At 43.4% G+C, this 24,123-nt stretch overlaps 1 protein-coding gene across 2 annotated transcripts in view; it reads right to left on the bottom strand.

The window, feature by feature from the left end:
* The window catches only part of LOC124776696 (multiple inositol polyphosphate phosphatase 1), a 306,445-nt gene that overhangs the window by 57,432 nt on the left and 224,890 nt on the right, over window positions 1-24,123 (bottom strand). For both annotated transcript variants that reach the window (XM_047251799.1, XM_047251800.1), the window contains exon 5: window positions 5,581-5,700. In XM_047251799.1, coding sequence (XP_047107755.1) covers window positions 5,581-5,700 — 120 coding nt within the window. The remainder of the gene's footprint in view (window positions 1-5,580; window positions 5,701-24,123) is intronic.

The raw sequence follows: 24,123 nt of genomic DNA on the forward strand, positions 1-24,123 counted from the left end.
GATTAAATGCTTCTGTGTTTGCTAAAATTAGTGTAATCTTGTCTCTGTGGCTCTTATGGGAGTGATACATAGAGGGTTGTAGTCTGTTTCTTGACTCCCCACTTAAACCTCTGTAAGTAGACTTTCACATGATAGACAGCATCTACCAGTTCTGGTTTTTCAGAACTTCCATAACATTCTCCCTTGGGTCTAACAAACATGTTCATGCTGCTCTTCTTTGTATACATTAAATGTTCCCCATTAGTCTTATTTGGCATGTGTCTCCACACACTTGAGGAATATTCAAGGATGGGTTGTGTGTCTCCTGTTGTAAGTGATCTGCTTTGCACATTAACTGCATTCTCCTAGTATCCTGTCAACAAACTGAAGTCTGCTACCTGGTTTACCTATGGTTCAGCCTATGTGGTCATTCCACTATGTATCCCCACAAATTTTTACACTGAAGGATATATAAGAACTGATTGATTCCAGTTGTGACATTCTCACTGAGTGACCTTCAGTTTTAGATTTGTTTCACATTATCAGTTCACAAAACTTTTATCCATTATGGATGAGGAGTGGGCTCCAAAAGATGTGGGGATCTTGTAAAATATGACTTCTTTATCCTGATGTCCAGTAGCACAGCACTTCCTGAGCACATTAAGGCAGGTTTCCTTCACCTAAGCATGTGGCTTTATGTTCCCAACAGAAAGTGCTGCTTGAAATGACAGTGCTTTTGGCATACTACTCTTGGGTGTAAGGGAGAAGCCACTTGTGACAAATGTGGCAAGGCCATCTGTGAAGAACTCACATGTTCTTCACCTCTGAAGTGTGTAAATTGCTCTGGGGCTCACCCTGTCTGGAGTCAGGATTTCAGCATATACCTTGAATAATGGAAGTACAAGAGCTTAAGATTATGAAGCATATCCCATATGGTGATGCCAAAAAGAAGTAAAAAGTCATGCTGTCCCCATTGGTCACTACCTTCTTTGCTTCAGTTACGAAACAGGCAGTGCAGAAGATCAATGCCGTTACACAAAGAGAGGTTGCTAGTGTCAGCACTGACACCTGCATTTGTCGATGCACTTGTGTTGCAGCAATTATTTCACCAGCTGTACCTCCCTCAGAACATCAGAAAAGGTGGTGGTTGCTGATGTTGCAGAGCTCCATGCCTCTCTAAAGATTCTGTCTGCTCTGCTGTCCAGTGCTGCCATTACCACAGCCATAGTTGTGGCTTGGAAGCCTACCCAGAGCAAAAAATCAAAGATCAAGCATCCACCGCTGACAGAGTGGATAAGTAAACAGTCCTATGATATCAGTGTCATCCTCTCTGACATTTCCAATGAGTCTTCTCTTTTAGAGCTAATTGATCTCAATTTTGGACCGGGGCAATCACCTCACCCAAAGTCTGAGCATCCTCCCATTATGGACTCCCCTCCACAGCAGAAAGACAGTATAAAATTACTACTCCCATGATAGATGGCTCCCATCCTACATTGGAATGTTAATGGGTTCAGGACACATGTTGAGCAACTGAAACCCCTAGCATAGGAAAACCACTTGTGCTTGTGTTTGCAAGAAATGCGTTTTAAAGCATCTGATGCCCCTGTACTATGCAGCTATATGCACTAACAGAAAGATGACCTGACTCAGGAAAAGGCATAGGGAGGGGTAGCTGTGTTTGTCAATAATATGCACTACTCCTTTGCTCTTTCCCTAGTTATTGGTGTGCAAGCAGCTGCAGTTGAAATTCATGCATGTCAGAGGATCACTGTTTGTTCATTGTATTTAACTCCACAAGATGCAATAGGCTCTTGTAGATCTTATGGAACAACTCCCCTGACCATTTATCCTAATGGGAGACTTCAAGACCGATCATGTCTTGTGGGGCTTGACCTCTACTTGCCCTTGGGATTGGGCTTTGGAGAACCTCATAATGTCTCACGAGCTGTGCATCCTCAACACAGGTACGTACTCCCAGTCATTTCTGTGCTGCTTCTGGGTCATTCTCAGGCATTGACCTCTCTTTCTGCTCAGCAGCCCTCATGGACTCTGTTCAGTGGAAAGTCACTGATGACCTTCATTCCAGTGACCATTTCCCACTCCATATGCACTTACGATGGGTGTTATCTGAACAGAAGCCACCAAAATGGATGGCCAGCAGGGCTAACTGGATACTGCTCCACCAGCTTGCTATGTTTGAACATTGCATTGGTGTAAAGGAACACTGCAGTGGTGTCCAGGAATGGGTGTACCACATCACATGGGTGATCCGTCATGCTGCTGAATTATCCATTCAAAGTTGTCAGGTCATCTTAGGAGGCAACCTGTCCCTTAGTGGACTGATGAGTGCCATTCAGCTATCAGGGCAGGTGTGCAGCTCTTTGGCACTTTAAATGTAGCCCAAAAGCAAACAATCTCATAACCTTTAGAGTCGTGAGAGCCGAGGCTCAATGTGTAATTAAGGAGAGAAACTATGGGAATCCATCCAGAGGATTTCCAGTAAACATGGTAGGTTACTAATAGGTGCAGTGCTGAAACAGGGGTGTCTCCAAACAACGCCTGAGACATTGTTCTGACACTGGCAAAGCATTTTGCAGCAACTATTGCTGATGCTAGCCAGGATCTGGCGTTTTGACACTACCATGTGACTGCAGAGAGGGGCAAGCTGGACTTCAGATCACACATTTCTAAGTCATACAACTGCCCTTTTGCAGTTTGAGAACTGGAATCTAAACTGTCTGAGACTCCTGATACTGCGTCCAGTCAAGACCAAATCCAATACAGCATGCTTCAACATTTGCCAGCAGAATCAAAGGAACTCCTCCTTGAATGTTTTAATCATATATGACAGACATGCAACTTTCCCATCTTGTGGAGAGAGGATATTCTGATACCTCTCCTGAACCCAGGAAAGGGTCATACATGTCCCAGTAGTTACCGTAATATCGCATTAATGAGTTGCGTAAGAAAGATCCTGGAGTGAATGGTTAACCAACATTTTATCTGGTTGTTAGAGACCAGACAACTGCTTAGCTGCTTTCAGTGCAGATCCTGGAGATTTTGGTCCACTGTCGACAACCTGACCCTACTAGTGGCAGCCATTCAGCAGGCTTTCCTGTGTAAACATCAGTGTCTTGCTGTATTCTTTGATATCAGTAAGGTGTATGACACTACTTGGAAACACAGTGTTCTCATGCAACTCCAATGATGGGGCTTTCATGGCTACCTCTCCATCTTCATACAGTCCTTCCTGTCTAAGCACTTTTTTAGGTCCCAAGTTGGTGACGTTCTGTCAGATCATTTTGAGTAGAAGAATAATGTAGCTCAGGGCAGTGTTTCAAGTTTTACCCTGTTTGCCATGGCCACAAACAGTATCTCAGCTACTGTAAGGAGTACTTTACAGCACTCCTTATTTGTGGACAATTTTGCAGTTTTCTGTTTCACCTGCAGTTTTGGAACAGTGATCTGTCAATCGCAACTTATAGTGTGGGAGTTGGAGGAGTGGGCTGCGAAGACAGGTTTTCAGTTTTCTGCAGATAAGCATGTGTGCTTGTTTGTTTTAATCATCCTCATCACATTTTTGATTCGCCTGATTTGCATATGAGAGACACCATTCTACATTTTAAAGACTCAGTGAGGTTTCTGGGCTTCATTTTCAACTTCAAACTGTCATGGTTACCACACCTGAGAGACCTGAAAGCCAGAACAAGGCACTGAATATCATACAAAGCCTTGGCCACAGGTCTTTGGGAGGATACAGGGTGTGTCTGCTCCAGTTTTGTAGGGCTTTTGTGCATTCACACCCAGACTATGGAGGCACAGTGGGGTCAGCAAGGCCATCTTACCTGAAGATTGCTGATGCTATCCATCGGGGGGGAGGGGGGGGGGGGGATTAGGCTGACCACGGTTGCTTATAGGACCAGCCCCATACCCAGTCTCTTTGCTGAGACTGTGGAATCACCACTCAGCATCCAGTGGTAGCTACCCATGGTACCTCAGGCATGTAAGTTCCTCACAGCTCCAAATTCACCTGCATAACATACTGTTGCTTGTCTGCCTCTGGAAAGCCTTGTTCCCATTGTCCATGAGCAACAATGGTGTCTGGGATTCACTTTCAGCGTGTGCTGAAGTCACTTAGTGTGGAGCACGTGCAACCTCAAATCCAGGTTTTTGATTGCCTGGCACCATTGTTACTGCAGAGGGGCATGGTAATTTTAGGTTTAGTGCACTCCTGCATATGTTTTAATACTTTATTTTATGACATTTTAACTGGGCACCACAACTTTACAGTGGTCTTTACAGATGGGTCAAAACAGGGGGACTCCATTGGTTGTTCTGTTGTTTTCTGTAATCTTGTTCTCGAGGTCTGACTATTTTGAGACTTTATTGTCTTCAATGCAGAATTGTATGTGATCTTGCAGGCACTGAAGCAGATGAGAAGTTCATCAAGTGCTAAATTCCTTACATGTTCCAATTCTCTGAATGCCCTTTACTCTCTACAATACTTGTACCCAGCAGATAAAATAGTTCATAGCATCTAGGACATTCTTATCCAACTACAATGGCTGGGGGAGGAGGTTTGTTTCTGTTGGGTACCAGGGCACATGGGTATGGTGGGGAACAAATGGGCAGGTGTAGCAGCCAAGGAAATGTGTCATGATGCTCAAATGTTTCAGTGTGCCATTCCCCTACATGCTATCTCCTTGCTGCTGAGGTACAGAGTCATGCATCAACAGGAAGATAAGTAGCTGGAAGTGACAGACAATAAACTGCATCTAGTAAAAGCCACCACGTGACCATGGCATACCTCCTTTCAACCGTGAAGATGAGATGAGGTCCTTCTTACTTGTATACACATAGCTTCTTGCTCCGGCACAATGACACTCCAATGTGCGGTGCTTGTTGCATGCAGATCACTGTGGCCACACATTACTAGACTGTGTTTTATTTTTGAACCAGGGGGCTGCAGCAGCCCTCTATTTTAAGTGGCATTGAAACAAATGTGGCAAAACTTTTAAGGATTTGTGATTTGTCCAACTTGTTTCCAAAAATTTTAGGGAAATGTTCTCATTGTGTTAACAGGGGTGACTGGCCACTCTTGTTTTTTGTAAGTGGTCTGCTGGTCACATATCCTTGGGTTGTTGTTTTACCTCTTCTGTCAGTTTACTTCTGCTTTAATCCCTGGTGCAGTATCTTTCACTCTTTTTCCCTTTGTCTTAAAGCTTGTGAGACGGAGTGATTGTGTGAGTGAATATGAGTGCGGTGGGAGTGAGTGTGTGGAGTTATATTGTAGGTTTCATTCTTACTGCGTGCAACAATTTTCAATGTTAGCACTTTAATTCACATTTGTGTCATGGTGCCGAAAACCTTGCCACTGAGTGCCCATAAAGTCAAAACACGCACACGCACACGCACACGCACGCACACACACACACACACACACACACACACACACACACACACACACACACACACACACATTTATGAGACTGGTGGTATTCTTTTCTGCAATTTTAAGATCTGATCTTAAGTTTTTCACCATTTCTTACTATCACAACTTATTTTCTATTTACCTAAATAGCTACACGGATCACTTACCTTCAACAGAGTGTCATTTTCCAGAGGGGTAGGAAAATATACTCCTTGACTTGAACCAAATAATCCTTCAGCAAATTTTTCTGCACTTGCTTGGGTTCTCTGGGTATTGGTGTAGCGAAACTAGTGGCAAACAAATTATAGTAAGTAACTGTTATTCAGTGAGATTACCGCTAGTCAAAAAGTATGCATATTTTTATTTTACCAGAAGACATAATAATATTAAAACAGTGCACTTTTATCGACCTTGCTATGCAAACATTTTATATTGTTACATAGTAAGGTGACATAGTTTCTGAGATTCACAGCATTTGGTGTATTTGCACAAACTACTAAATACAGCACCAAGTAGTTTAACAATAACAGAAAATGGACCATACTTATTAATTTGATCACAGTTGAGTATCACTCTTAAGAATAAGTATCTCCAAAACTAAGGCATTTCTGAAGAAGAGAAATTTGCTAACATCAAATAGGTATCTGAGTGTTTGGAAGTCTTTTCTGAAAGTTTTTGTATGGGGTCTGTGGAAGTGACACACGACCAAAAACATTTTTGACTACAGGTTTTTGAAATGTGGTGCTTTGGAAGAATGCTGAAGATTAGCTGGGTAGATCACATACCTGATGAAAAAGTATGTGGCATAGAGCACCATAAATATCGATATTTGTTCAGTGCGTAAGTGTGCTATCTTTGAGGAGAGGGCTTTGGGCAGGATGTTGGACGCTAACGGCAGATAGCCTCCGGACTTGTATCTGTGTAGAAGCTAAGTGTGAATAAATCTGTATCTGAGAGAATTCTAGTTGCTTACCTACAACTATTCCATATTCCCTCACTGGTGACCCCATTTTTTGTGTAATATGCGTCCGAGTTACCGCCCGAAGGTTATTTATCCGTCTACCGCGTCAGGTTTCTCCGCGATCACGAGGGCCTTTGTTCAGCTCCAGACAATGGCCTTTCAGCACTCACCGCCACCCGGATTTCAGCAACATCTCTCCAGTACTCATACCATCGTAGTGGACATGCTGCAAGAATCTTCGGAATTCTTCAGCCAGAACATGCAGTGGAATTCATCGAGTGCCGCCAGTTTCTTCCAATCGCCAACGGTCGTGGACTCTGGCTTTGTTAGCCTAGACCTTCCCCCGTGTTCTCCACAGAGTGTTGGTCGGAACATTCCTACTCATGTGTCGAACGCACAATTCAATACAGTTCGTGGCGTCGAGCGAGGTTTTGCTACTTTGGAAAATCCAGTAGTAAATTCAAACTCGAATCAGTTCCCGCCATGTGTTTATTCTCCCGTGCCGGCTAGTCAACAGGTGTTCAATGCTCGCCAAACAGCAAATATCACACCGAGTGCGCATCCTAGTGGATGTGTGTGGGATCCTTGTGTTGCTTCCAATCAAGTCAACAATTCTGTGCTGGACAGTAATTACTCTGACACCTACAACCAGCCCCACCACTCATGGTCGAGTGAATACTGTGTGCACAACGGACATTCACCGGCATACTTAAGTACTTGTGGCTTCTCTCCGAGCTACCGCATCAATGAGAATGCACATTTTGACTACGGTCCTCACACTGTTCGAGCATCCGTCGCTTCTCAGTCGCCCCCGACGTCAAGTGAATTTCGCGATTCCCGCATTACGGGACATCAATAATTCGGACCCGCTATCTTCTGCATGCTCTACTTCCGTCCGAAGTAATAGGCACACCTCCGCAGTGACTGCAGTGCCAAATCTGCCGAAACTACCAGACTTCAAACCCGCTCACCCGGAGTTCTGGTTTAATCTGGTTGAGCAAACATTCAATGTCTGTGCTTTGGACGATGACGCACGCTTTGCCTGCCTCATGAACCATCTTCACGGCCGCGTCGATTTAATTTACGATGTGGTCAAAGCACCCATCCTCCCCCCCCCCCCCCCCCTCTAGCAGGGAAGTATGCTGTGGCGAAACAGACAATACTGGAGTGCATCTCTAAAACCAGGAGAGAAAATGTGCAACAGCTCATCTATGAAGAGCGTCTCGGCGACAGGTCTCCATCCCAGCTGTGGCGGTGCATCCGTCTTCTCATCGATGAGCAAGTTATGCCTGATGACACGCTCGCAGAAATCTGTACTGAAAAGCTGCCTTTGCCTGTCCAGACTGCAATCTCTGCATATGAAGATAGGCCAGTAAATGAACGTTTACGTGCCGCCGACAGAGCATACTCCGCCAGGCAACGTGAGCTCCGTGCACTGCATTCTGGACATGACCGCACTAAGATGCTTTCTGATGCCACACCCTTGTCTGGTGCTGCTAATAACAAGTTTGTTAAACTAGCCACCCTGCCTGCACCTTCAACTCCCCGCAAAGACAGTGCATCGACCTCTGTGGAAGACTCTGGGGCACATACTCCGTCACCTAGCAACTACCCACAGGAGCACAGGCCCGCCCAACCTTACTGTTTCTTCCACGCGAGATCCGGGGAGCAAGCTCGCAAATGCCAGTCACCGTGTTCTTACCCAAACTCCAACCGCAGGTAGGCTATGGTGCCACCTCCTGCGATGTAAACAACGGGCACCATCCCACGTTGCACTCCGTTCCAGACAACAACAGTAAATGTGGTTGAGTCTATGTTCGCGATTTACGATCAGGTGTATGTTTTCTGGTAGACACTGGCACAGACGTCTCTTTGCTGCCGGTGCAACCACACGAAACTGTACTTCGTGCAGTGAACTTGTCTACCCTACAGTGTTTGGGTTCCACTTTGTATACAGTGAAACTTTTGCCCAAGTGCAAGCTGGAGTGGACGTTTCTAGTGTCAACAATTGAAGAACCTATTCTCGGAATTGATTTCCTCAAGCACTATCAGTTGTCACTAGATTTTGTGCAAAATACTGTGTTTTACCCCCCTCCCCTTAACAAACATATTCCTTTCGCTCCGCCGAGTGACAGTTCGGCTAACATCAAACATGTGTGCTGTGCTAAGAAGTGTGTAAACCTATCCTTGGAGCTGCAATCTTGGACAAACAAGTGGCTAGTGGAGTGCGCCAAGTCTTCGAAGTTGCGGATGGAACGTACGGAAATGCTGCATCTCCGCAACATACACCACGAGTTGGCCTCCACACAACAACGCCTCGCGGCGCTACAAGGAGACAACTCGTCAGCTACAGACAAGGTCAGTCCATGCCAATCTGGTGTTCCCGTGCCCGCGCATGTTAACGACAATGTTGTGAACTCTGTAAACTGTGTCAGCACCCCCTTTTGTAATGACAGTGTATGCCCGGGTGCTCATGCTCCTTGCGTTCCGAATGGACAATTAACTTCCCAAGCTCGTGGCAATGAACTACGGCCATCTGCTGTTCGGCCACACCCACTTGTGCCTACAGCGCTCGTAGCGGCACGGCCCGCTACCAAGAACCAGTGTACCAACCCACGTTAACACGCGAGCGGTTGGCACACCTGTACTTCCGCGCCGTCAGCGCCACAGCTTTGCCCGTCCGCCACTGCCTGCTCCGCTTCATGGACATCTGACTGTCGTGCCGCGCCACGTATTGCAGTAGTCACTAATGGCACAGTTCATCGGTTACGTCTAACTGATGGGCCGCCCATATTGCAACGCCCACGCCCCCTCAAGCCCTAATTTATGAAAATTGCAAAAGAACAATTGGATGATCTATTACAAAAGGGAATAATTGAACCTTATTCCGGTTGCTGGGCTAGTCCTATCCTGTTTGACCAACAGAAAGACGGTACTTGGCATATGGTCGCAGACTATAGGCGTTTAAATGCCCGCACCATCATTGATAAATATCCAGTCACGCACATTGCAGACTTCAATCATGCGCTCGGAGGTGCAAAGTACTTCTCTGTTTTGGACTGTAAGCACGCATTTCATCAGATTCCTATAGCTCCGGAGGATATTGAAAAGACTGCCATAACCACTCCCTACAGGCTGTTCTAATACAAATTTATGTCGTTTGGGTGGAAAAACGCCCCCCCAAATGTGGCAGCGTTTCATCAATCAAACTTTATCCCATCTAGACTTTCGTTTCGTATACATGGACGACATATTGGTTTTTGCTTCTACTTTGGAACAGAGTGAGGAGTGTGTTCAAGTCGTGACAGATATTTTAGCAGCCGCTGGTATTGAACTGAACAATAAAAAGACTCAATTGCACCAGTCATCCGTCACATTCCTAAGTTATCTTGTGTCATCGGACGGTCTGACACCACCACAGGACAAGATCAAGCCTGTTCTCGAGATGCTACGCCCTCAGACCTATAGGGAATTATGCAGGTTCATCAGAACAGTTAATTATTACCAAAAACATTTGCCAGCTGCTTCTGCGGTGCAGGCTCCTCTCACAGATGCTCTCGCTGGCCCACAAACTTCTGGCACCTGCCAGGTACCATGGACACCAGACATGGCCAAGGCATTTAACGAACTCAAACAGCTGTTGGCCTCCACTGTCACTATTGCTCACCCACGTGCGGACGCCACAATGTTTATCACTACTGACGCTAGTGACAATGCTATCGGCGCAGTACTGAGTCAGACATACAACGATGTTACAACCCCCCTGCAGTTTTTCTCAAAAAAGCTAAACAATGCGCAGAAGAAATACTCAGCATTCGACAGAGAATTACTTGCAGTTTACAAGGCCATAAGACACTTCAGAACTGATGTTGAGGGACGAGATTTCTATGTGCTCACTGATCACAAGCCGTTGGTTCCTGCCATAAAAAATCCTGCGGCTGATCTGCCCCCACGACGCTTTCGTCACATTGATTACATCTTGCAATTTACAAATGACATTCGCTACATCCGAGGAGTGGACAATGTGGTTACTGATTTTCTCTTGCGTGTTGGTGCTGTCACAACCTTAATTGACTTAACGGACCTACCTCGGTTGCAATCGGCAGACCCCGATACCATGCAGTTAATTTCGGACCACAGCTCCTCTCTCCAACCGGTACGCCCTACTTTCCCTGGCATATCTGACTTAGTGTGGTGTGATGAATTGACTGGTATGTTGCGGCCATTCATTCCTAAGCCCCTTCAACGCCAGGTCTTTGACAAACTACACACATTAGCACACCTCGGTGTCAAAGCTTCCACCTGTCTGGTGAACGGTTTGTCTGGAGAGACATGCGCTGTGACTGTCAGTCTTGGGCAAGGGCATGCATGTTGTGTCAACAGAACAAAGTTTCCAGGCACACTTCCCCACCCCTTGGCTGTTTTGCCCAACCGCCAGGCCGGTTTCACCATGTTCATGTCGACCTCGTAGACCCTTTGCCCCCCTTTGAGGGTTTCCGTTACTTGTTTAGAGCTATTGACAGGATGACTCGGTGGGCTGAGGCTGTGCTTATTCTGAACATTACCTCTGAGACAGTAAGTCAAGCATTCTTAGATTCATGGATCTCTAGATTTGGCTCACTTGTTTACCTCACCACTGACCAGGGGCGACAATTCGAGTCTTCAGTTTTCTCTGACTTATGTAAAATGTGCATACCACCCCCAAAGCAATGGGCTTGTTGAGCGATGGCATCACACCTTAAAGTCTGCCCTGGGTTGCCATGACTCACTATGGACAGAGGCACTGCCCTTCGTGCTTCTTGGCCTTCGTGCGACTTTCAAGGAAGACCTCAAGGGTTCCGTAGCCGAGTTTGTGTATGGCCAATCCCTGGTTTTGCCTGCAGAATTAGTCACTCCCACCCCACTTCCACGGCCCTCTGAACTCCCTTCACTTCTCGAGCGGGTGCGCTTGCACTGCAGCAAAATTCAGCCGCCACCTCCGGCTGCTCATACACCTCCGCGCGTGTACATACTGCGCACTCTAGACTCTTGTGAGTACGTGTTTCTCAGAGATGACTCAGTCAAAGCCCGGCTTCAGTCGCCCTACACAGGTCCTTACAAGGTCGTCAAATGCTCTGAGAATAACATGGATCTCCTCATAAAAGACTCTGTAACCATGGTCTCACTCAACCGAGTGAAACCAGCTTTCATTGAGCCTCAGGTGAACCTCCCTGTTTCTGCCCCTATTTTTCCCACTCCTACTTCGAGCGGCCATCCATCTTCCCATACCATGCATTCGGGTATTGATTCTCCACAGCGTGCTTCTCTGCCGAGCACTGCTCCTTCTCTGCATTCATCTAATTCGAGTGGCCAATCTTTTCGGGGCTTCACTCCTCACAGCCCTCGCGGTTGAACTGCCAACCACTCGGATTCTACCATTGTGTTACCATCTTTGTGTGACAGCTCTTTGTCACGCCATTCAATCCACGCTGGCTCCTCGTTGCCTTCGGCCACGCTCCCTCGTCTGTCAGCTGATCGCCCGAGGTTGTCTCCTGCGCAGTCCACTGCACCTGCCACCCCCTCTTAGCAGATGCTTTCCCCTGCCATGGCTTTCCCACACCTCCCTGCCTCCCTACCATTGCTCGTACAGATGCCACCCAAGAATTCACAACACATGTACACCCTGATGACATACATAAATTATCTGTTGTCGTAGATGGCGATACGGTGTATGTGGTACTCGTGTGTGACAATGTTGAGGGAGGAAGTGCAGAATCTCGTGTGGTGCGCCGCTTTAAATTGAGCAGAAGTGCTGTGTGTGGCAATTTGCGTGCCTTTGTTAGGCCTTCTGGCAAGGTGATTCTCCGCCTGCCGGCTGACGAAGTGCTACACCTCCACTCCAGGACGGGACATCGTCTTCAGCCGCCGGTGTCACTTCCTGACTTCGCCGTTGATGTACCGGGTTTCACCCCCCTGGCCTCCTACCAGTCGACTGCTTCTGCCTGACGCAGAAGAGCTGTGTTACCTTCCTAACTTCTGACCCCCCCCCCCCCCCATTCACACGGACGTACTCCATACTGTGCGGGGGGGGGGGGGGGGGGGCTATGTGGCGTAGAGCACCATAAATATCGATATTTGTTCAGTGCGTAAGTGTGCTATCTTTGAGGAGTGGGCTTTGGACGCGAACGGCAATTAGCCTCCGGACTTGTATCTGTGTAGAAGCTAAGTGTGAATAAATCTGTATCTGAGAGAATTCTAGTTGTTTACCTACAACTATTCCATATTCCCTCAAGTACTGAATAGAATTGGAGAGAACGGAAGTTTGTGGCACAATCTGACTGCAAGAATGGACTGGGTGATAGGACATGTTCTGAGACATCAAGTACTGGAGGGAAGTGTGGGGATGAAAATTGTAGAAGCAGACCAAGAAATGAGTACAGTAAGTAGATTAAGAAAGATGTATGTTGCAGTAGTTATTCAGAAACAAAGAGGCTTGCACAGGAGAGGCTTGCACAGGATAGAGTAGCATGGAGAGCTGCATCAAATCAGAATTCAGGCTGAAAACCACAACAACAACCAACAGCAGACAAAGGGGAAAATTAGTGCTGGTGTTTGGAAGCAGAGCTACCTGCATTTCACAAAATGGAGAAAAGAGTTGAGGAAATGAATCTGCTCTGAGATTAAGAAGCTAGTTAGTTAGTTAGTTACTTTCATGTTTGATGTATCATTTTGCATGATAAATTGTCATGATGTGGAACAAGTCATTTTACATTCAGTATCCAAGTTAATTTGTACATCTATTTGTGCTCTAAACACCACCATATTATTATTATCATTATTTTCCCTGATATGGAAACAAGATATATAGATTGAGTTAGCAATTCCTACCCATCACCTTTTACACATTACAAACATAGAAATTCTTCTATGGAATAGAAGGAGTTGTCAAGGACGAACTTTTTCAATTTATTTTCAAATTTTACCTTGCTGTCTGTTAGACATTTTATATCATTGGGTAACCGGTCAAAAATTTTTGTTGAAGCATTGTGCACTGCTTTCTGTCCTAAAGACAACCTTAATGTTGATTAGTTAGTTAGTTACTTTCATGTTCCATGGATCATTTTGCACTATAAATTGTCATGACGTGGAATGAGTCATTTTATACTCGTATTGCAAAATAATTTGCACATCTATTTGTACTCTAAACATCACCATATTATTTTTTTTTCCCCTGAAATCGAAACAAGATATACAGATTGAGTTAGCAATTCCAATCACGACCTTTTACACATTACAAACATAGAAATTCTTCTACAGAATAGAAGGAGTTGTCCAGGAGAAACTTTTTCTATTTATTTTCAAATTTTACCTTGCTGTCTGTTAGACATTTTATATCACTGGGTAAGTGGTCAAAAATTTTTATTGCAGCACTGTGCATCCCTTTCCGTACTAAAGACAACCCCAATGTTGAGTAATGAATGTCATTTTTTTCCTCTAGTATTGTAATTATGTACCTCATTGTTCCCTTTGAACTGTAGTGGATTATTTACAACAAACTTCATGATGGAATAAATATACTGAGAAGCAGTAGTCATAATGCCTAACTCCTTAAACAGATGTTTACAAGATGATTATGAGTGAGCACCACATATTATTATTACAGCACGTTTGGGCAATGGAGACCTTCTTTTTTAAACATTATTCCACATGACGTTACTGAATGCAAATAAGTAAAATAGTCAACTTACTGATTATTCTCTCCCCAAAATTCGCTATGATTCTAAGTGCAAATGTGGCTGAACTAAGTTGTTTTAGGAGATCCAAAATGTGTTTTTTTTCTATTTTAAATTCTCATCAATATGGACACCTAAGAGTTTTGAAGTTTCCACCCTGTGTATTATTTCATCACCTTGTTAAAACTAATCACTGGCACAGTACCACTAGAGGTGCAGAACTTAATATGATGTGCCTTCGTGAATTCACAGAAAACAAGTCAATGATACTTTTGAGAACTTTTTTCACCATTTCTTTTATTTCTGTATGTATACTGGTAGTGATTACAATACTGGTGTCATCTGAAAAAAGAACCAATTCTGCTTGTTGTACATTAGATGGTAGATCATTTACATATATGAGAAACAGTAGTGGACTTAAGATTGAGCCTTGGGGAACCCCATATGTGATTTCTCCCCAGTCAGAATAATCTCCCTGGATTCTGTTGGTTGAATTACTACTAAGTACAACTTTCTGCATTCTTTTGGTTAGATATGACATGATCCATTGGTTGGCTATACCATCAATCCCATAAAACTTCAATTTATCTAGGAGTATACTATGATTCACACATTCAAATGCCTTGGATAGGTCACAGAAAATACCTGTTGGTGCTAATTTGTCACTTAATGCTTGTAATATCTGGTGTGTAAACATGTAAATGGCGTTCTCAGTAGAACAACCCTTCTGAAACCCAAACACTTATTTGCTGAGGATATTGTTGCCAAGGTGAGATACTATTCTAGAATACATCACCTTCCAAAAATTTTTGGAAAATGATGTCAGCAGTGAAATAGGTCAATAGGTACTGACGTCTCTCTTATCACCTTTCTTAAAGAAGCCAGCATAGGCACTGAAAAAAAGGACAGGATGTGAGGTAACACTCACCCTGTTCTGTTCTACCTCTTCGGCTGCCTTCTCGGAACAGCTGAACAGTAAATCATAGACAACGGACTACATACATTATTGCATTCAATGGATAAAACACACACACACACACACACACACACACACACACACACACACACACACACACACACAGAGAGAGAGAGAGAGAGAGAGAGAGAGAGGTATAAAGCTTTCACATAATGTTTTTAAAATTTGGAGCGCATTGGAATGGCTTATCCCAGCAGAATCATTTTTGCAAGTACTGAGGCAGTGAATGCTGTATGTGTTCTATGTGTAGAATACCTACTGTGATATGACATTTTGTTCATCAAACAATTCTATATTTTTCCTACAAAAGCTTTATGGAATACCATCAATATCATACAGACTGCAATCACCTGGGAAAATTTATGGTTATTGGGGATAGCCACAGATATGGAAATGTTTCTTGTTTAAATGAAGCACTGGCTGTGAGAGCAAGAGCTTTTGTGAAGCTTTGCATTTCCCTATCAGAAATATATTAGCCTGCTCATATGGTGGAAACAAGTAAGTTGTCATCATGTTAGCATTACACTGTTTGATGATTCCCTTTATGAATACATGAATGAAGCATGAGTGGCCTGCCAAGAAAGTTTGTTCTGGTTATAAATATCACTTAACCAGGGCAACAGAACTGCAAAAAAGTAAAGATGCCCATAGCCATGACATGGAAATAAATTTGATATGATTTCATGATTAGAATGAACTTTACAAATAATGTCATCTAAATGAGTCATAATTCACAATTCCCAAAAAGTGTTGTTGCAGAGAAGTGTTTCAAGCATAACAGTTCAATTATTTAAAGCTTAACTTGTCATGTGAAACAACAGGGAAATAAAAATTCCTTCAAAAATAAATATAAATAATTTCTTATTGAACATCTCTTTTACTCTATAAAAAAATTTATTGAATTTTGAATCATAGCACTTGTAAATTATGCTTATAAATGGAGACTCAAACTACTTTAAGTTCACACTGCTTAAACAATGTTATTAACCAGACTGAGATTTTCACTCTGCAGCGGAGTGTGCGCTGATATGAAACTTCCTGGCAGATTAAAACTGTGTGCCCGACCGAGACTCGAACTCGGGACCTTTGCCTTTCGCGGGAAAGTGCTCTACCAACTGAGCTACCGAAGCACGACTCACGCCCGGTACTCACAGCTTTATTTCTGCCAGTATCTCGTCTCCTACCTTCCAAACTTTACAGAAGCTCTCCTGCGAAACTTGCAGAACTAGCACTCCTGAAAGAAAGGATATAGCGGAGACATCCTTTCTTTCAGGAGTGCTAGTTCTGCAAGTTTTGCAGGAGAGCTTCTGTAAAGTTTGGAAGGTAGGAGACGAGATACTGGCAGAAGTAAAGCTGTGAGTACCGGGCGTGAGTCGTGCTTCGGTAGCTCAGTTGGTACAGCACTTGCCCACGAAAGGCAAAGGTCCTGAGTTCGAGTCTCGGTCGGGCACACAGTTTTAATCTGCCAGGAAGTTTCAGTGTTATTAACCATTACTAATTTATGATTGTAATTTACAAATTGAAATTAAAACTGTTGGAAATTTGATATTTGCATTGAATTGGTAATGAAACATTATTTGGGTTATAAAGAAGGATTTTGAGTAATATATCTCTCATCACAGGGGACAACAGCTAGCTGAAGCTATAGCAAAGAATGTGGTTCATGTTTTTAAGGTCTGGGTGATATTCAGTGCAGAGAGGAGAACCAATTAGTGGTTGGTTCACAGTGGTTATGTGTTTGTTAGTGTCACACAAAATTCTGGCACAGGAAATATGTTTCTTAGTCTAGATGCTGACTCAGTTTTTCAGACAAACCAAAGGAGAGGCACAAAGAAATGCATGGGATGTAGCTGCAAGTTTACAGGCCTAGAGTCAGTTTCATAAAAAGAAAGAAAGGAGGGAGGGCAGGGGCATGACAGTGTGTTCATCATTCAAGAACCACCAGCAGGTGTCCATAGTGTGTGCTGTGTCAAACTATGCTTTATATTACAGATTATCTGGTGCAAACTGTGAATGATCATAAGAACATTGTAGTATAGGGGCCAACCGAATGACGCAGTGGAGTTGTTTAGACATCGATCTCATTTTCAAGAGAATGGAGCTTTCTCTGTCTGGCTATCCTGATTTAGATTTCCATGGTTTTCCCAAATCATTTCAGCCAACTGCTGGAATGGTTCCCTCTGCTAGGCCACCACTGAACACTTATTCTGTTTTTGTAAAACATACTGATATATTTTATATGTATGTATATTTTGAGCTCTTTATTTTCATTGTATTATGATGTTGTTGTGGTCTTCCATTGAAAGAATGGTTTGATGCATCTCACCATGATACCCTGTCTTGTGCAGACCTCTCCATCTCCATATAAGTACTGGAAACTACATTCATTTGAAACTGTTTACTGTATTTCTCTCTTGGTCTCCTCTACAATTTTTAAACACCCTCCCCCCCTCCCCTCCAATAGCAAATTAATGATTCCTTGAGGTCATAGAATTTGTCATATAGCCCAATCTCTTCTTTTAGTCAAGTTGTGCCATAAATTTGTTTTCTCCGTAATTCTGTTCAGCATCTCCTCATTAATAACATGATCTAGCCATACAATTTTCAGCAGTCTCCTGTAGCAACAATTTTAAAGGCTTTTATTCTCTCCTTATATGCAGTGCTTATTGTCCACATTTCACTTTCATATAAGGCTGCACTCCAGACAAATTTAATACTTAAATTTATATTCAGTGTTGATGCATTCCTCCTCTGCAGCAATGCTTTTCTTGTCGCTGACAGACTACATTTTATATCTTCTCTAGTTAGGTCATCATCAGTTATTTTAATGTCCACATAACAAAAGATATTTACTACTTTTAGTGTCTCATTTCCTAATCTAATTTCCTCAGCATCACCTGATTTAATTTAAACTACATTCCACCACCCTTGTTTTGTTTTTGTTGATGTTCTTCTTATATTCTCCTTTCAAGTAACTGTCCACAGCTTTCAACTGTTCTTCCAAATCCTTTGCTCCTCTGACAGGATTACAATGGCATTGGCAAACCTCTATTTCTTTTTCTTTCTACTCTCTGCACTCTAATACTTTCTCCAAATTTTTATTTTGTTTCCTTTACTGCTTACTCAATGCTCAGACTGAACAGCATCAGAGACAGACTACAGCCCTGTCTCACTTCCTTTCCAGCCTCTGTTTCCCTTTCATGCCCTCTGAATCTTGTAACTGCTGTCTGGTTTCTGTATAAGTTGTAAATAACCTTTAGCTCCTTTCTACATCTACATCCATACTCTGCAAGCCACCTGACGGTGTGTGGCGGAGGGTACCTTGAGTACCTCTATCGGTTCTCCCTTCTATTCCAGTCTCATATTGTTTGTGGAAAGAAGGATTGTCGGTATGCCTCTGTGTGGGCTCTAATCTCTCTGATTTTATTCTCATGGTCTCTTTGCGAGATATATCGTAGGAGGGAGAAATATACTGCTTGACTCCTCGGTGAAGGTATGTTCTCGAAACTTCAACAAAAGCCCATACCGAGCTACTGAGCATCTCTCCTGCAGAGTCTTCCACTGGAGTTTATCTATCATCTCTGTAATGCTTTCACGATTACTAAATGATCCTGTAACAAAGCGCGCTGCTCTCTGTTGGATCTTCTCTATCTCTTCTATCAACCATATCTGGTATGGATCCCACACTGCTGGGCAGTATTGAAGCAGTGGGTGAACAAGCGTACTGTAACCTACTTCCTTTGTTTTTGGATTGCATTTCCTTAGAATTCTTCCAATGAATCTCAGTCTGGCATCTGCTTTACCGATGATCAACTTGATATGATCATTCCATTTTAAATCACTCCTAATGCGTACTCCCAGATAATTTATGGAATTAACTGCTTCCAGTTGCTGACCTGCTATATTGTAGCTAAATGATAAGGGATCTTTCTTTCTATGTATTTGCAGCACATTACACTTGTCTACATTGAGATTCAATAACCATTCCGTGCACCATGCGTCAATTCGCTGCAGATCCTCCTGCATTTCAGTACAATTTTCCATTGTTACAACCTCTTGATATACCACAGCATCATCCGTAAAAAGCCTCAGTGAACTTCTGATGTCACCCACAACGTCATTTATGTATATTGTGAATAGCAATGGTCCTACGACACTCCCCTGCGGCACACCTGAAATCACTCTTACTGTGGAAGACTTCTCTCCATTGAGAATGACATGCTGCATTCTGTTATCTAGGAACTCTTCAATCCAATCACATGATTGGTTGATAGTCCATATGCTCTTACTTTATCCATTAAATGACTGAGGGGAACTGTATCGAACACCTTGCGGAAGTCAAGAAACATGGCATCTACCCTTGAACCCGTGTCTGTGGCCCTCTGAGTCTCGTGGACGAATAGCGCGAGCTGGGTTTCACATGACCGTCTTTTTCGAAACCCATGCTGATTCCTACAGAGTAGATTTCTAGTCTCGAGAAAAGTCATTATACTCAAACATAATACGTGTTCCAAAATTCTGGAACTGATCGGCATTAGAGATATAGGTCTATAGTTCTGCACATCTGTTCGTCGTCCCTTCTTGAAAATGGTATGACCTGTGCCCTTTTCCAATCCTTTGGAATGCTACGCTCTTCTTGAGACCTACGGTACACCGCTGCAAGAAGGGGGGCAAGTTCCTTCGCATACTCTGTGTAAAATTGAACTGGTATCCCATCAGGTCCAGTGGACTTTCCTCTTTTGAGCAATTTTAATTGCTTTTGGCAGGCAACAATTTGTGCATAACCAGCAAACTGTCTGTACTTGGGGCCAGTTTTTTGTGTGCCACCCTGTATTATTTAAATGAGCTATATAGATGAAAAACATTGCACGCAACAAATTAAGAGATGAAAAACATTGCACGCAACAAATTAAGTGTATCATTCTAGCAAATATATTACAAATTGTACAAACTTTCTAAAAATCTCAAAGTAAAACAAAATCTATCTCTTACTATTAGTGGCAGCTGCTGCACATTGATTTTATCATGGTGTATAGCAAAGAAAGCTTTTTATTTGCTCCTATTAAATTATTAACAGTTTATGAATCATTAGTAGAAACAAAAATAAAAATGGTTTTAATTAAGTGCTGAGAACACATTCCTTTACAAGAGGTGTGTTCTTATTATGATTTTACTTTCCTTTTCCTTGGTATGAGTGTAGCAAGTCCATTGATAATGTCACGGAAGTCAAATTTAGCAGCTGCGTCATATTCTATCAACAAAATAGCTAAACTGGATTGTTTGCTTCACCTATATTTGACCTTAGTTTTTTATCACTTAATTTTCTGAAACTGCATTGAAATTGTCGTAAATAATAATAAGATACAGAGGTCTCATTTAACACTTTTCCTGACAGGAACTGAAAGTGAGGAACAGGAACTGAAAGAAAGTTATATGTGAGATCTGTTTCTCATTTCACTTATTATTCTATCAAATATTTTGAAGCAGTCTGGCTTAGACAATTTCTCTCCAGTCATCAGTTGGGAGAAACCAGAGAAAATAAGAAGCCTTCAGTTTAACAGCATAATATTTACTTCAAGACACGATGAGCGACCTTGAGTTCCTACAATATTGTAGCGAAACTGCAGCAAAAACTCCATTGTTGAACATGAGCTAGTTGGGTAGGCAGCAGCTATAAGAACAAAATACACTGTTGACATATAGCCCAAGTAATGCAAGTTTGTTAGCAGTCATTCTTTTACATGCTGCTTGGATGAAATGACGCTGTGACAATGGCATGCGTTTTCAGTCTCATGTCGAGGCAGATTTCTTGCACAGGCAGAAGATTGGCACATGGGGTAACAGAGCTCATGTGTCTCTCCCAGTTAACTCTTAAATTGTCTTTCTCTCTTTTCTTTAACTTGTCAGTCTTTGCACCCCCTTTATGCCTGTGCCCTTGGTGAAGGTCTAACTTGCTAGGGCCTTGGCACAGCCCCGATGGTAGCCCATATTTTTATTTGCATCACTTTATGCATCTACTTGTAGTCACTGTCACTTGACTTACTGCATTTCTTCTCCCCCCCCCTCCCCCTCCCCATGACGCCGCCCCCCGCCCCACCACACACACATATATACTGCCACTCGTTAATGGGAAATGTCTGAAATAGCTAGCAGACCATCTCTCAGTAGTGTTCCATAGTCTGGAGCTCTGTTGAAGCTCATATATTCTTACAGTGATTTTAAAATGAATAAAGTAGACTGTTTGCTAAGTCATCATCATCATCTTGGACAGTTTCCAGCCACTGGCTGGGTCTGTCGGGAACACAAGCCTCTCCATCGTGTTCTGTCTTTCCACCATTCCCTCTCTTCCACCTTCGTCCAGTTCTCTCCTCTTCTCATCACACATTCCTTTACTCCCTTCACCCATCTATCTCTTGGTCTTCCTCTGGGCCTCTTCCCCTCCAGTTGCAGATCAAACATCCTCTTTGGAATCTTCCCTCATCCATTCTCTTCATGTGTCCATACCACTGCAGTCTTGATTTTTCTATCCTGTCCTGTACTGGTTCCTCCTTTAGTCTTTCCCTCACATACAAATTTCGCAATCTGTCTCGTCTTGTTACACCCAACCTGCTCCTCTGGAACTTCATTTCACTAGCCTGTATTCTACTTTTGTCGCTTTTATGCATTACCCATGTCTCACTTCCGTATGTCAATATGGGGACAAAGTAGGTTCGGTATATAATTCCCTCGGATTTCTGTGGCACCTCCTTGCTCCAAATAAGCCCCCTAATGCATTTGTAGAACTGCCCTGCTTTTCTGCACCTTTCATTTATTTCCATTGCGTTTCCCCCCTTTCTTTCAATCACGCTTCCCAGGTACTTGAAGTTCTCTACCACTTGTAGTTTTTCCCCTCCACAAGTTATATCCACATTTGGCCTATTCTTCTTCCTTGTTGTGACGATTATTTCACTTTTCTTTGCAGAGAAATGCATTCCATATTGTGCTGCCGTTGCCTCCCATGCATCTAACTGCTCTTGCACCTCCTTCACGCAATTTCCCCATAACATCAGGTCATCGGCAAAGAGCACTGCTTTCATTTTATGATCTCCAATTGCATCTGATACTTGCTGTATGATTTCATCCATAACAATAATAAACAATAAAGGCGAAAGTGCACTTCCCTGTCGCAGCCCATTTTCCAGCTTGAACCATGCAGTACGTTCTCTCCCCACTTTCACACAACTCTCACTTCCCTCATACATTTTTCTGACTTTTCGTGTTATCTCTTCATCTATCCCTTTTGCGTTCAGCACATCCCAGAGCTTGTCCCTACAGATACTGTCATACGCCTTCTCAATATCCAAAAAGGCCATGATTAAGTCCTTCCCGTACTCATAGTGCCTTTCCTGCAGTTGCCTTACCGCAAATATGAGGTCCGTTGTTGATCTTCCCGGTCTGAAACCGTACTGCTCCTCTTGCAGTCTACTTTCAATACTGCTTCTTATTCTCTTCTCCAGCATCTTTTCATAGATTTTTCCACAGTGGCATAGCAGGGTGATTCCTCTGTAGTTCTCACATCTCCTTTTATCCCCTTTCTTGAAGATCGGGACTATAATTCCTTTCTTCCAATCCTCAGGAATTCTGTTCTCCTTCCACACCACCCTCAGCACTCTGTATAGCCACTGGGTTCCTACTTCTCCTGCTGCTCGTATCATATCCACTGTTACTTCGTCCCAACCTGGTGCCTTGCCCCCTTTCATCCTCTTTATGGCTTCTTCCACTTCATTCCAAGTTAGATCATCAATTTCCCCACTATTATAATCATCTGCTGCCTTAGGCTCTCCATCGCTGTTAGTTACCCGCTTGGCGGCATTCAACAGATCTTCAAAGTACTCCTTCCAAATCTTTTTGAGCTCATGCATTTCCTCCACAACTCTTCCATTATTATCCATGATCCTCAGGCACTCGCTTCTGTCGTTCCTCTTATTTCTTACCATGGTGTAAAGTACTTTTTTGTTCCCTTCACTGTCCTCTTCTAACATTCTTGTCCATTTTTCCATCCACTTCTTCTTCTCCGCCCTTACTATGGTCTGTGCCGCTTTCTTGCTTTCCTTATATTTTACCCTAGCTTCCTCTGTTCGGGTCTGGAACCATTCTCTGAAGGCTTTGTTCTTTCGAAGTACTGCCTCTTTACATATGTTGTTCCACCATGGGGTTTCCCTACTTCTCCTCTTTGTGCTAGTTCTTCCGCACACAGTCTCAGCTGCCTCAACTAGAGCCCTCTTAAAATCGCCCCCCATTCTTCTTCCACTGTTCTCTGATCTTCCTTTGGCAGCTTCTTCCTGATCAGTGTCTGGTACTGGGTCCTCCGTTCATCCTCTTTCAGCATCCATGTCTTCAACCTTTTCTCCTGTATATCTGTTGCCCTCCTATCTTTTTTCTCTCTCAGGGTGGCTACCAACAGCCGATGGTCACTGTCTAAGGCCTCAGATGGTATGACCTTAACATCTGTGAGGCTGCTCATCATCTGCCTATCCACTAGTACATAGTCTACTACTGAAGTTTGGGACCAGTCCCCACTGTACCAAGTTATTTTGTGACTACTCCTCTTCTTGTACCAGGAATTTGCGATCGCCAGCCCATTCCTCTTGCAGAATTCCAGCAACAATTTTCCTTCTCTATTTCGGTTCCCCCAGCCCTCTGGTCCCATTATCTCCTCGAATCCTTTCCTGTCTGTGCCAACATGTGCATTGAGGTCCCCTATTATAATCTGATTTCCTCCATTTAGCTGCTTTTGCATGTCATCTTCAAATTCCTCCTTCTCCTTTTTTGTACACCCCACCTGTGGGGCATATGCTTGGATGATTTCAATGCTTTTTCCTTTCACCCGTACTCTGGCTTTTATCATTCGATCATTGATACCTTCCACCTCCTCCTGCAGACCCTCTCTGACCACTATTGCCACTCCATTTCTTCCCCTCTCATTCCCTATCCAGTACAGTTTACACCCTTTACTTAGTGGTTTTTCACCAACTCCTCTCCACCTAGTCTCAGCAAGTCCCAAGATGTCCAATTTCCTCCT

Source organism: Schistocerca piceifrons, chromosome 2 (genome assembly GCF_021461385.2).
Source record: "Schistocerca piceifrons isolate TAMUIC-IGC-003096 chromosome 2, iqSchPice1.1, whole genome shotgun sequence".
NCBI lineage: Eukaryota > Metazoa > Arthropoda > Insecta > Orthoptera > Acrididae > Schistocerca > Schistocerca piceifrons.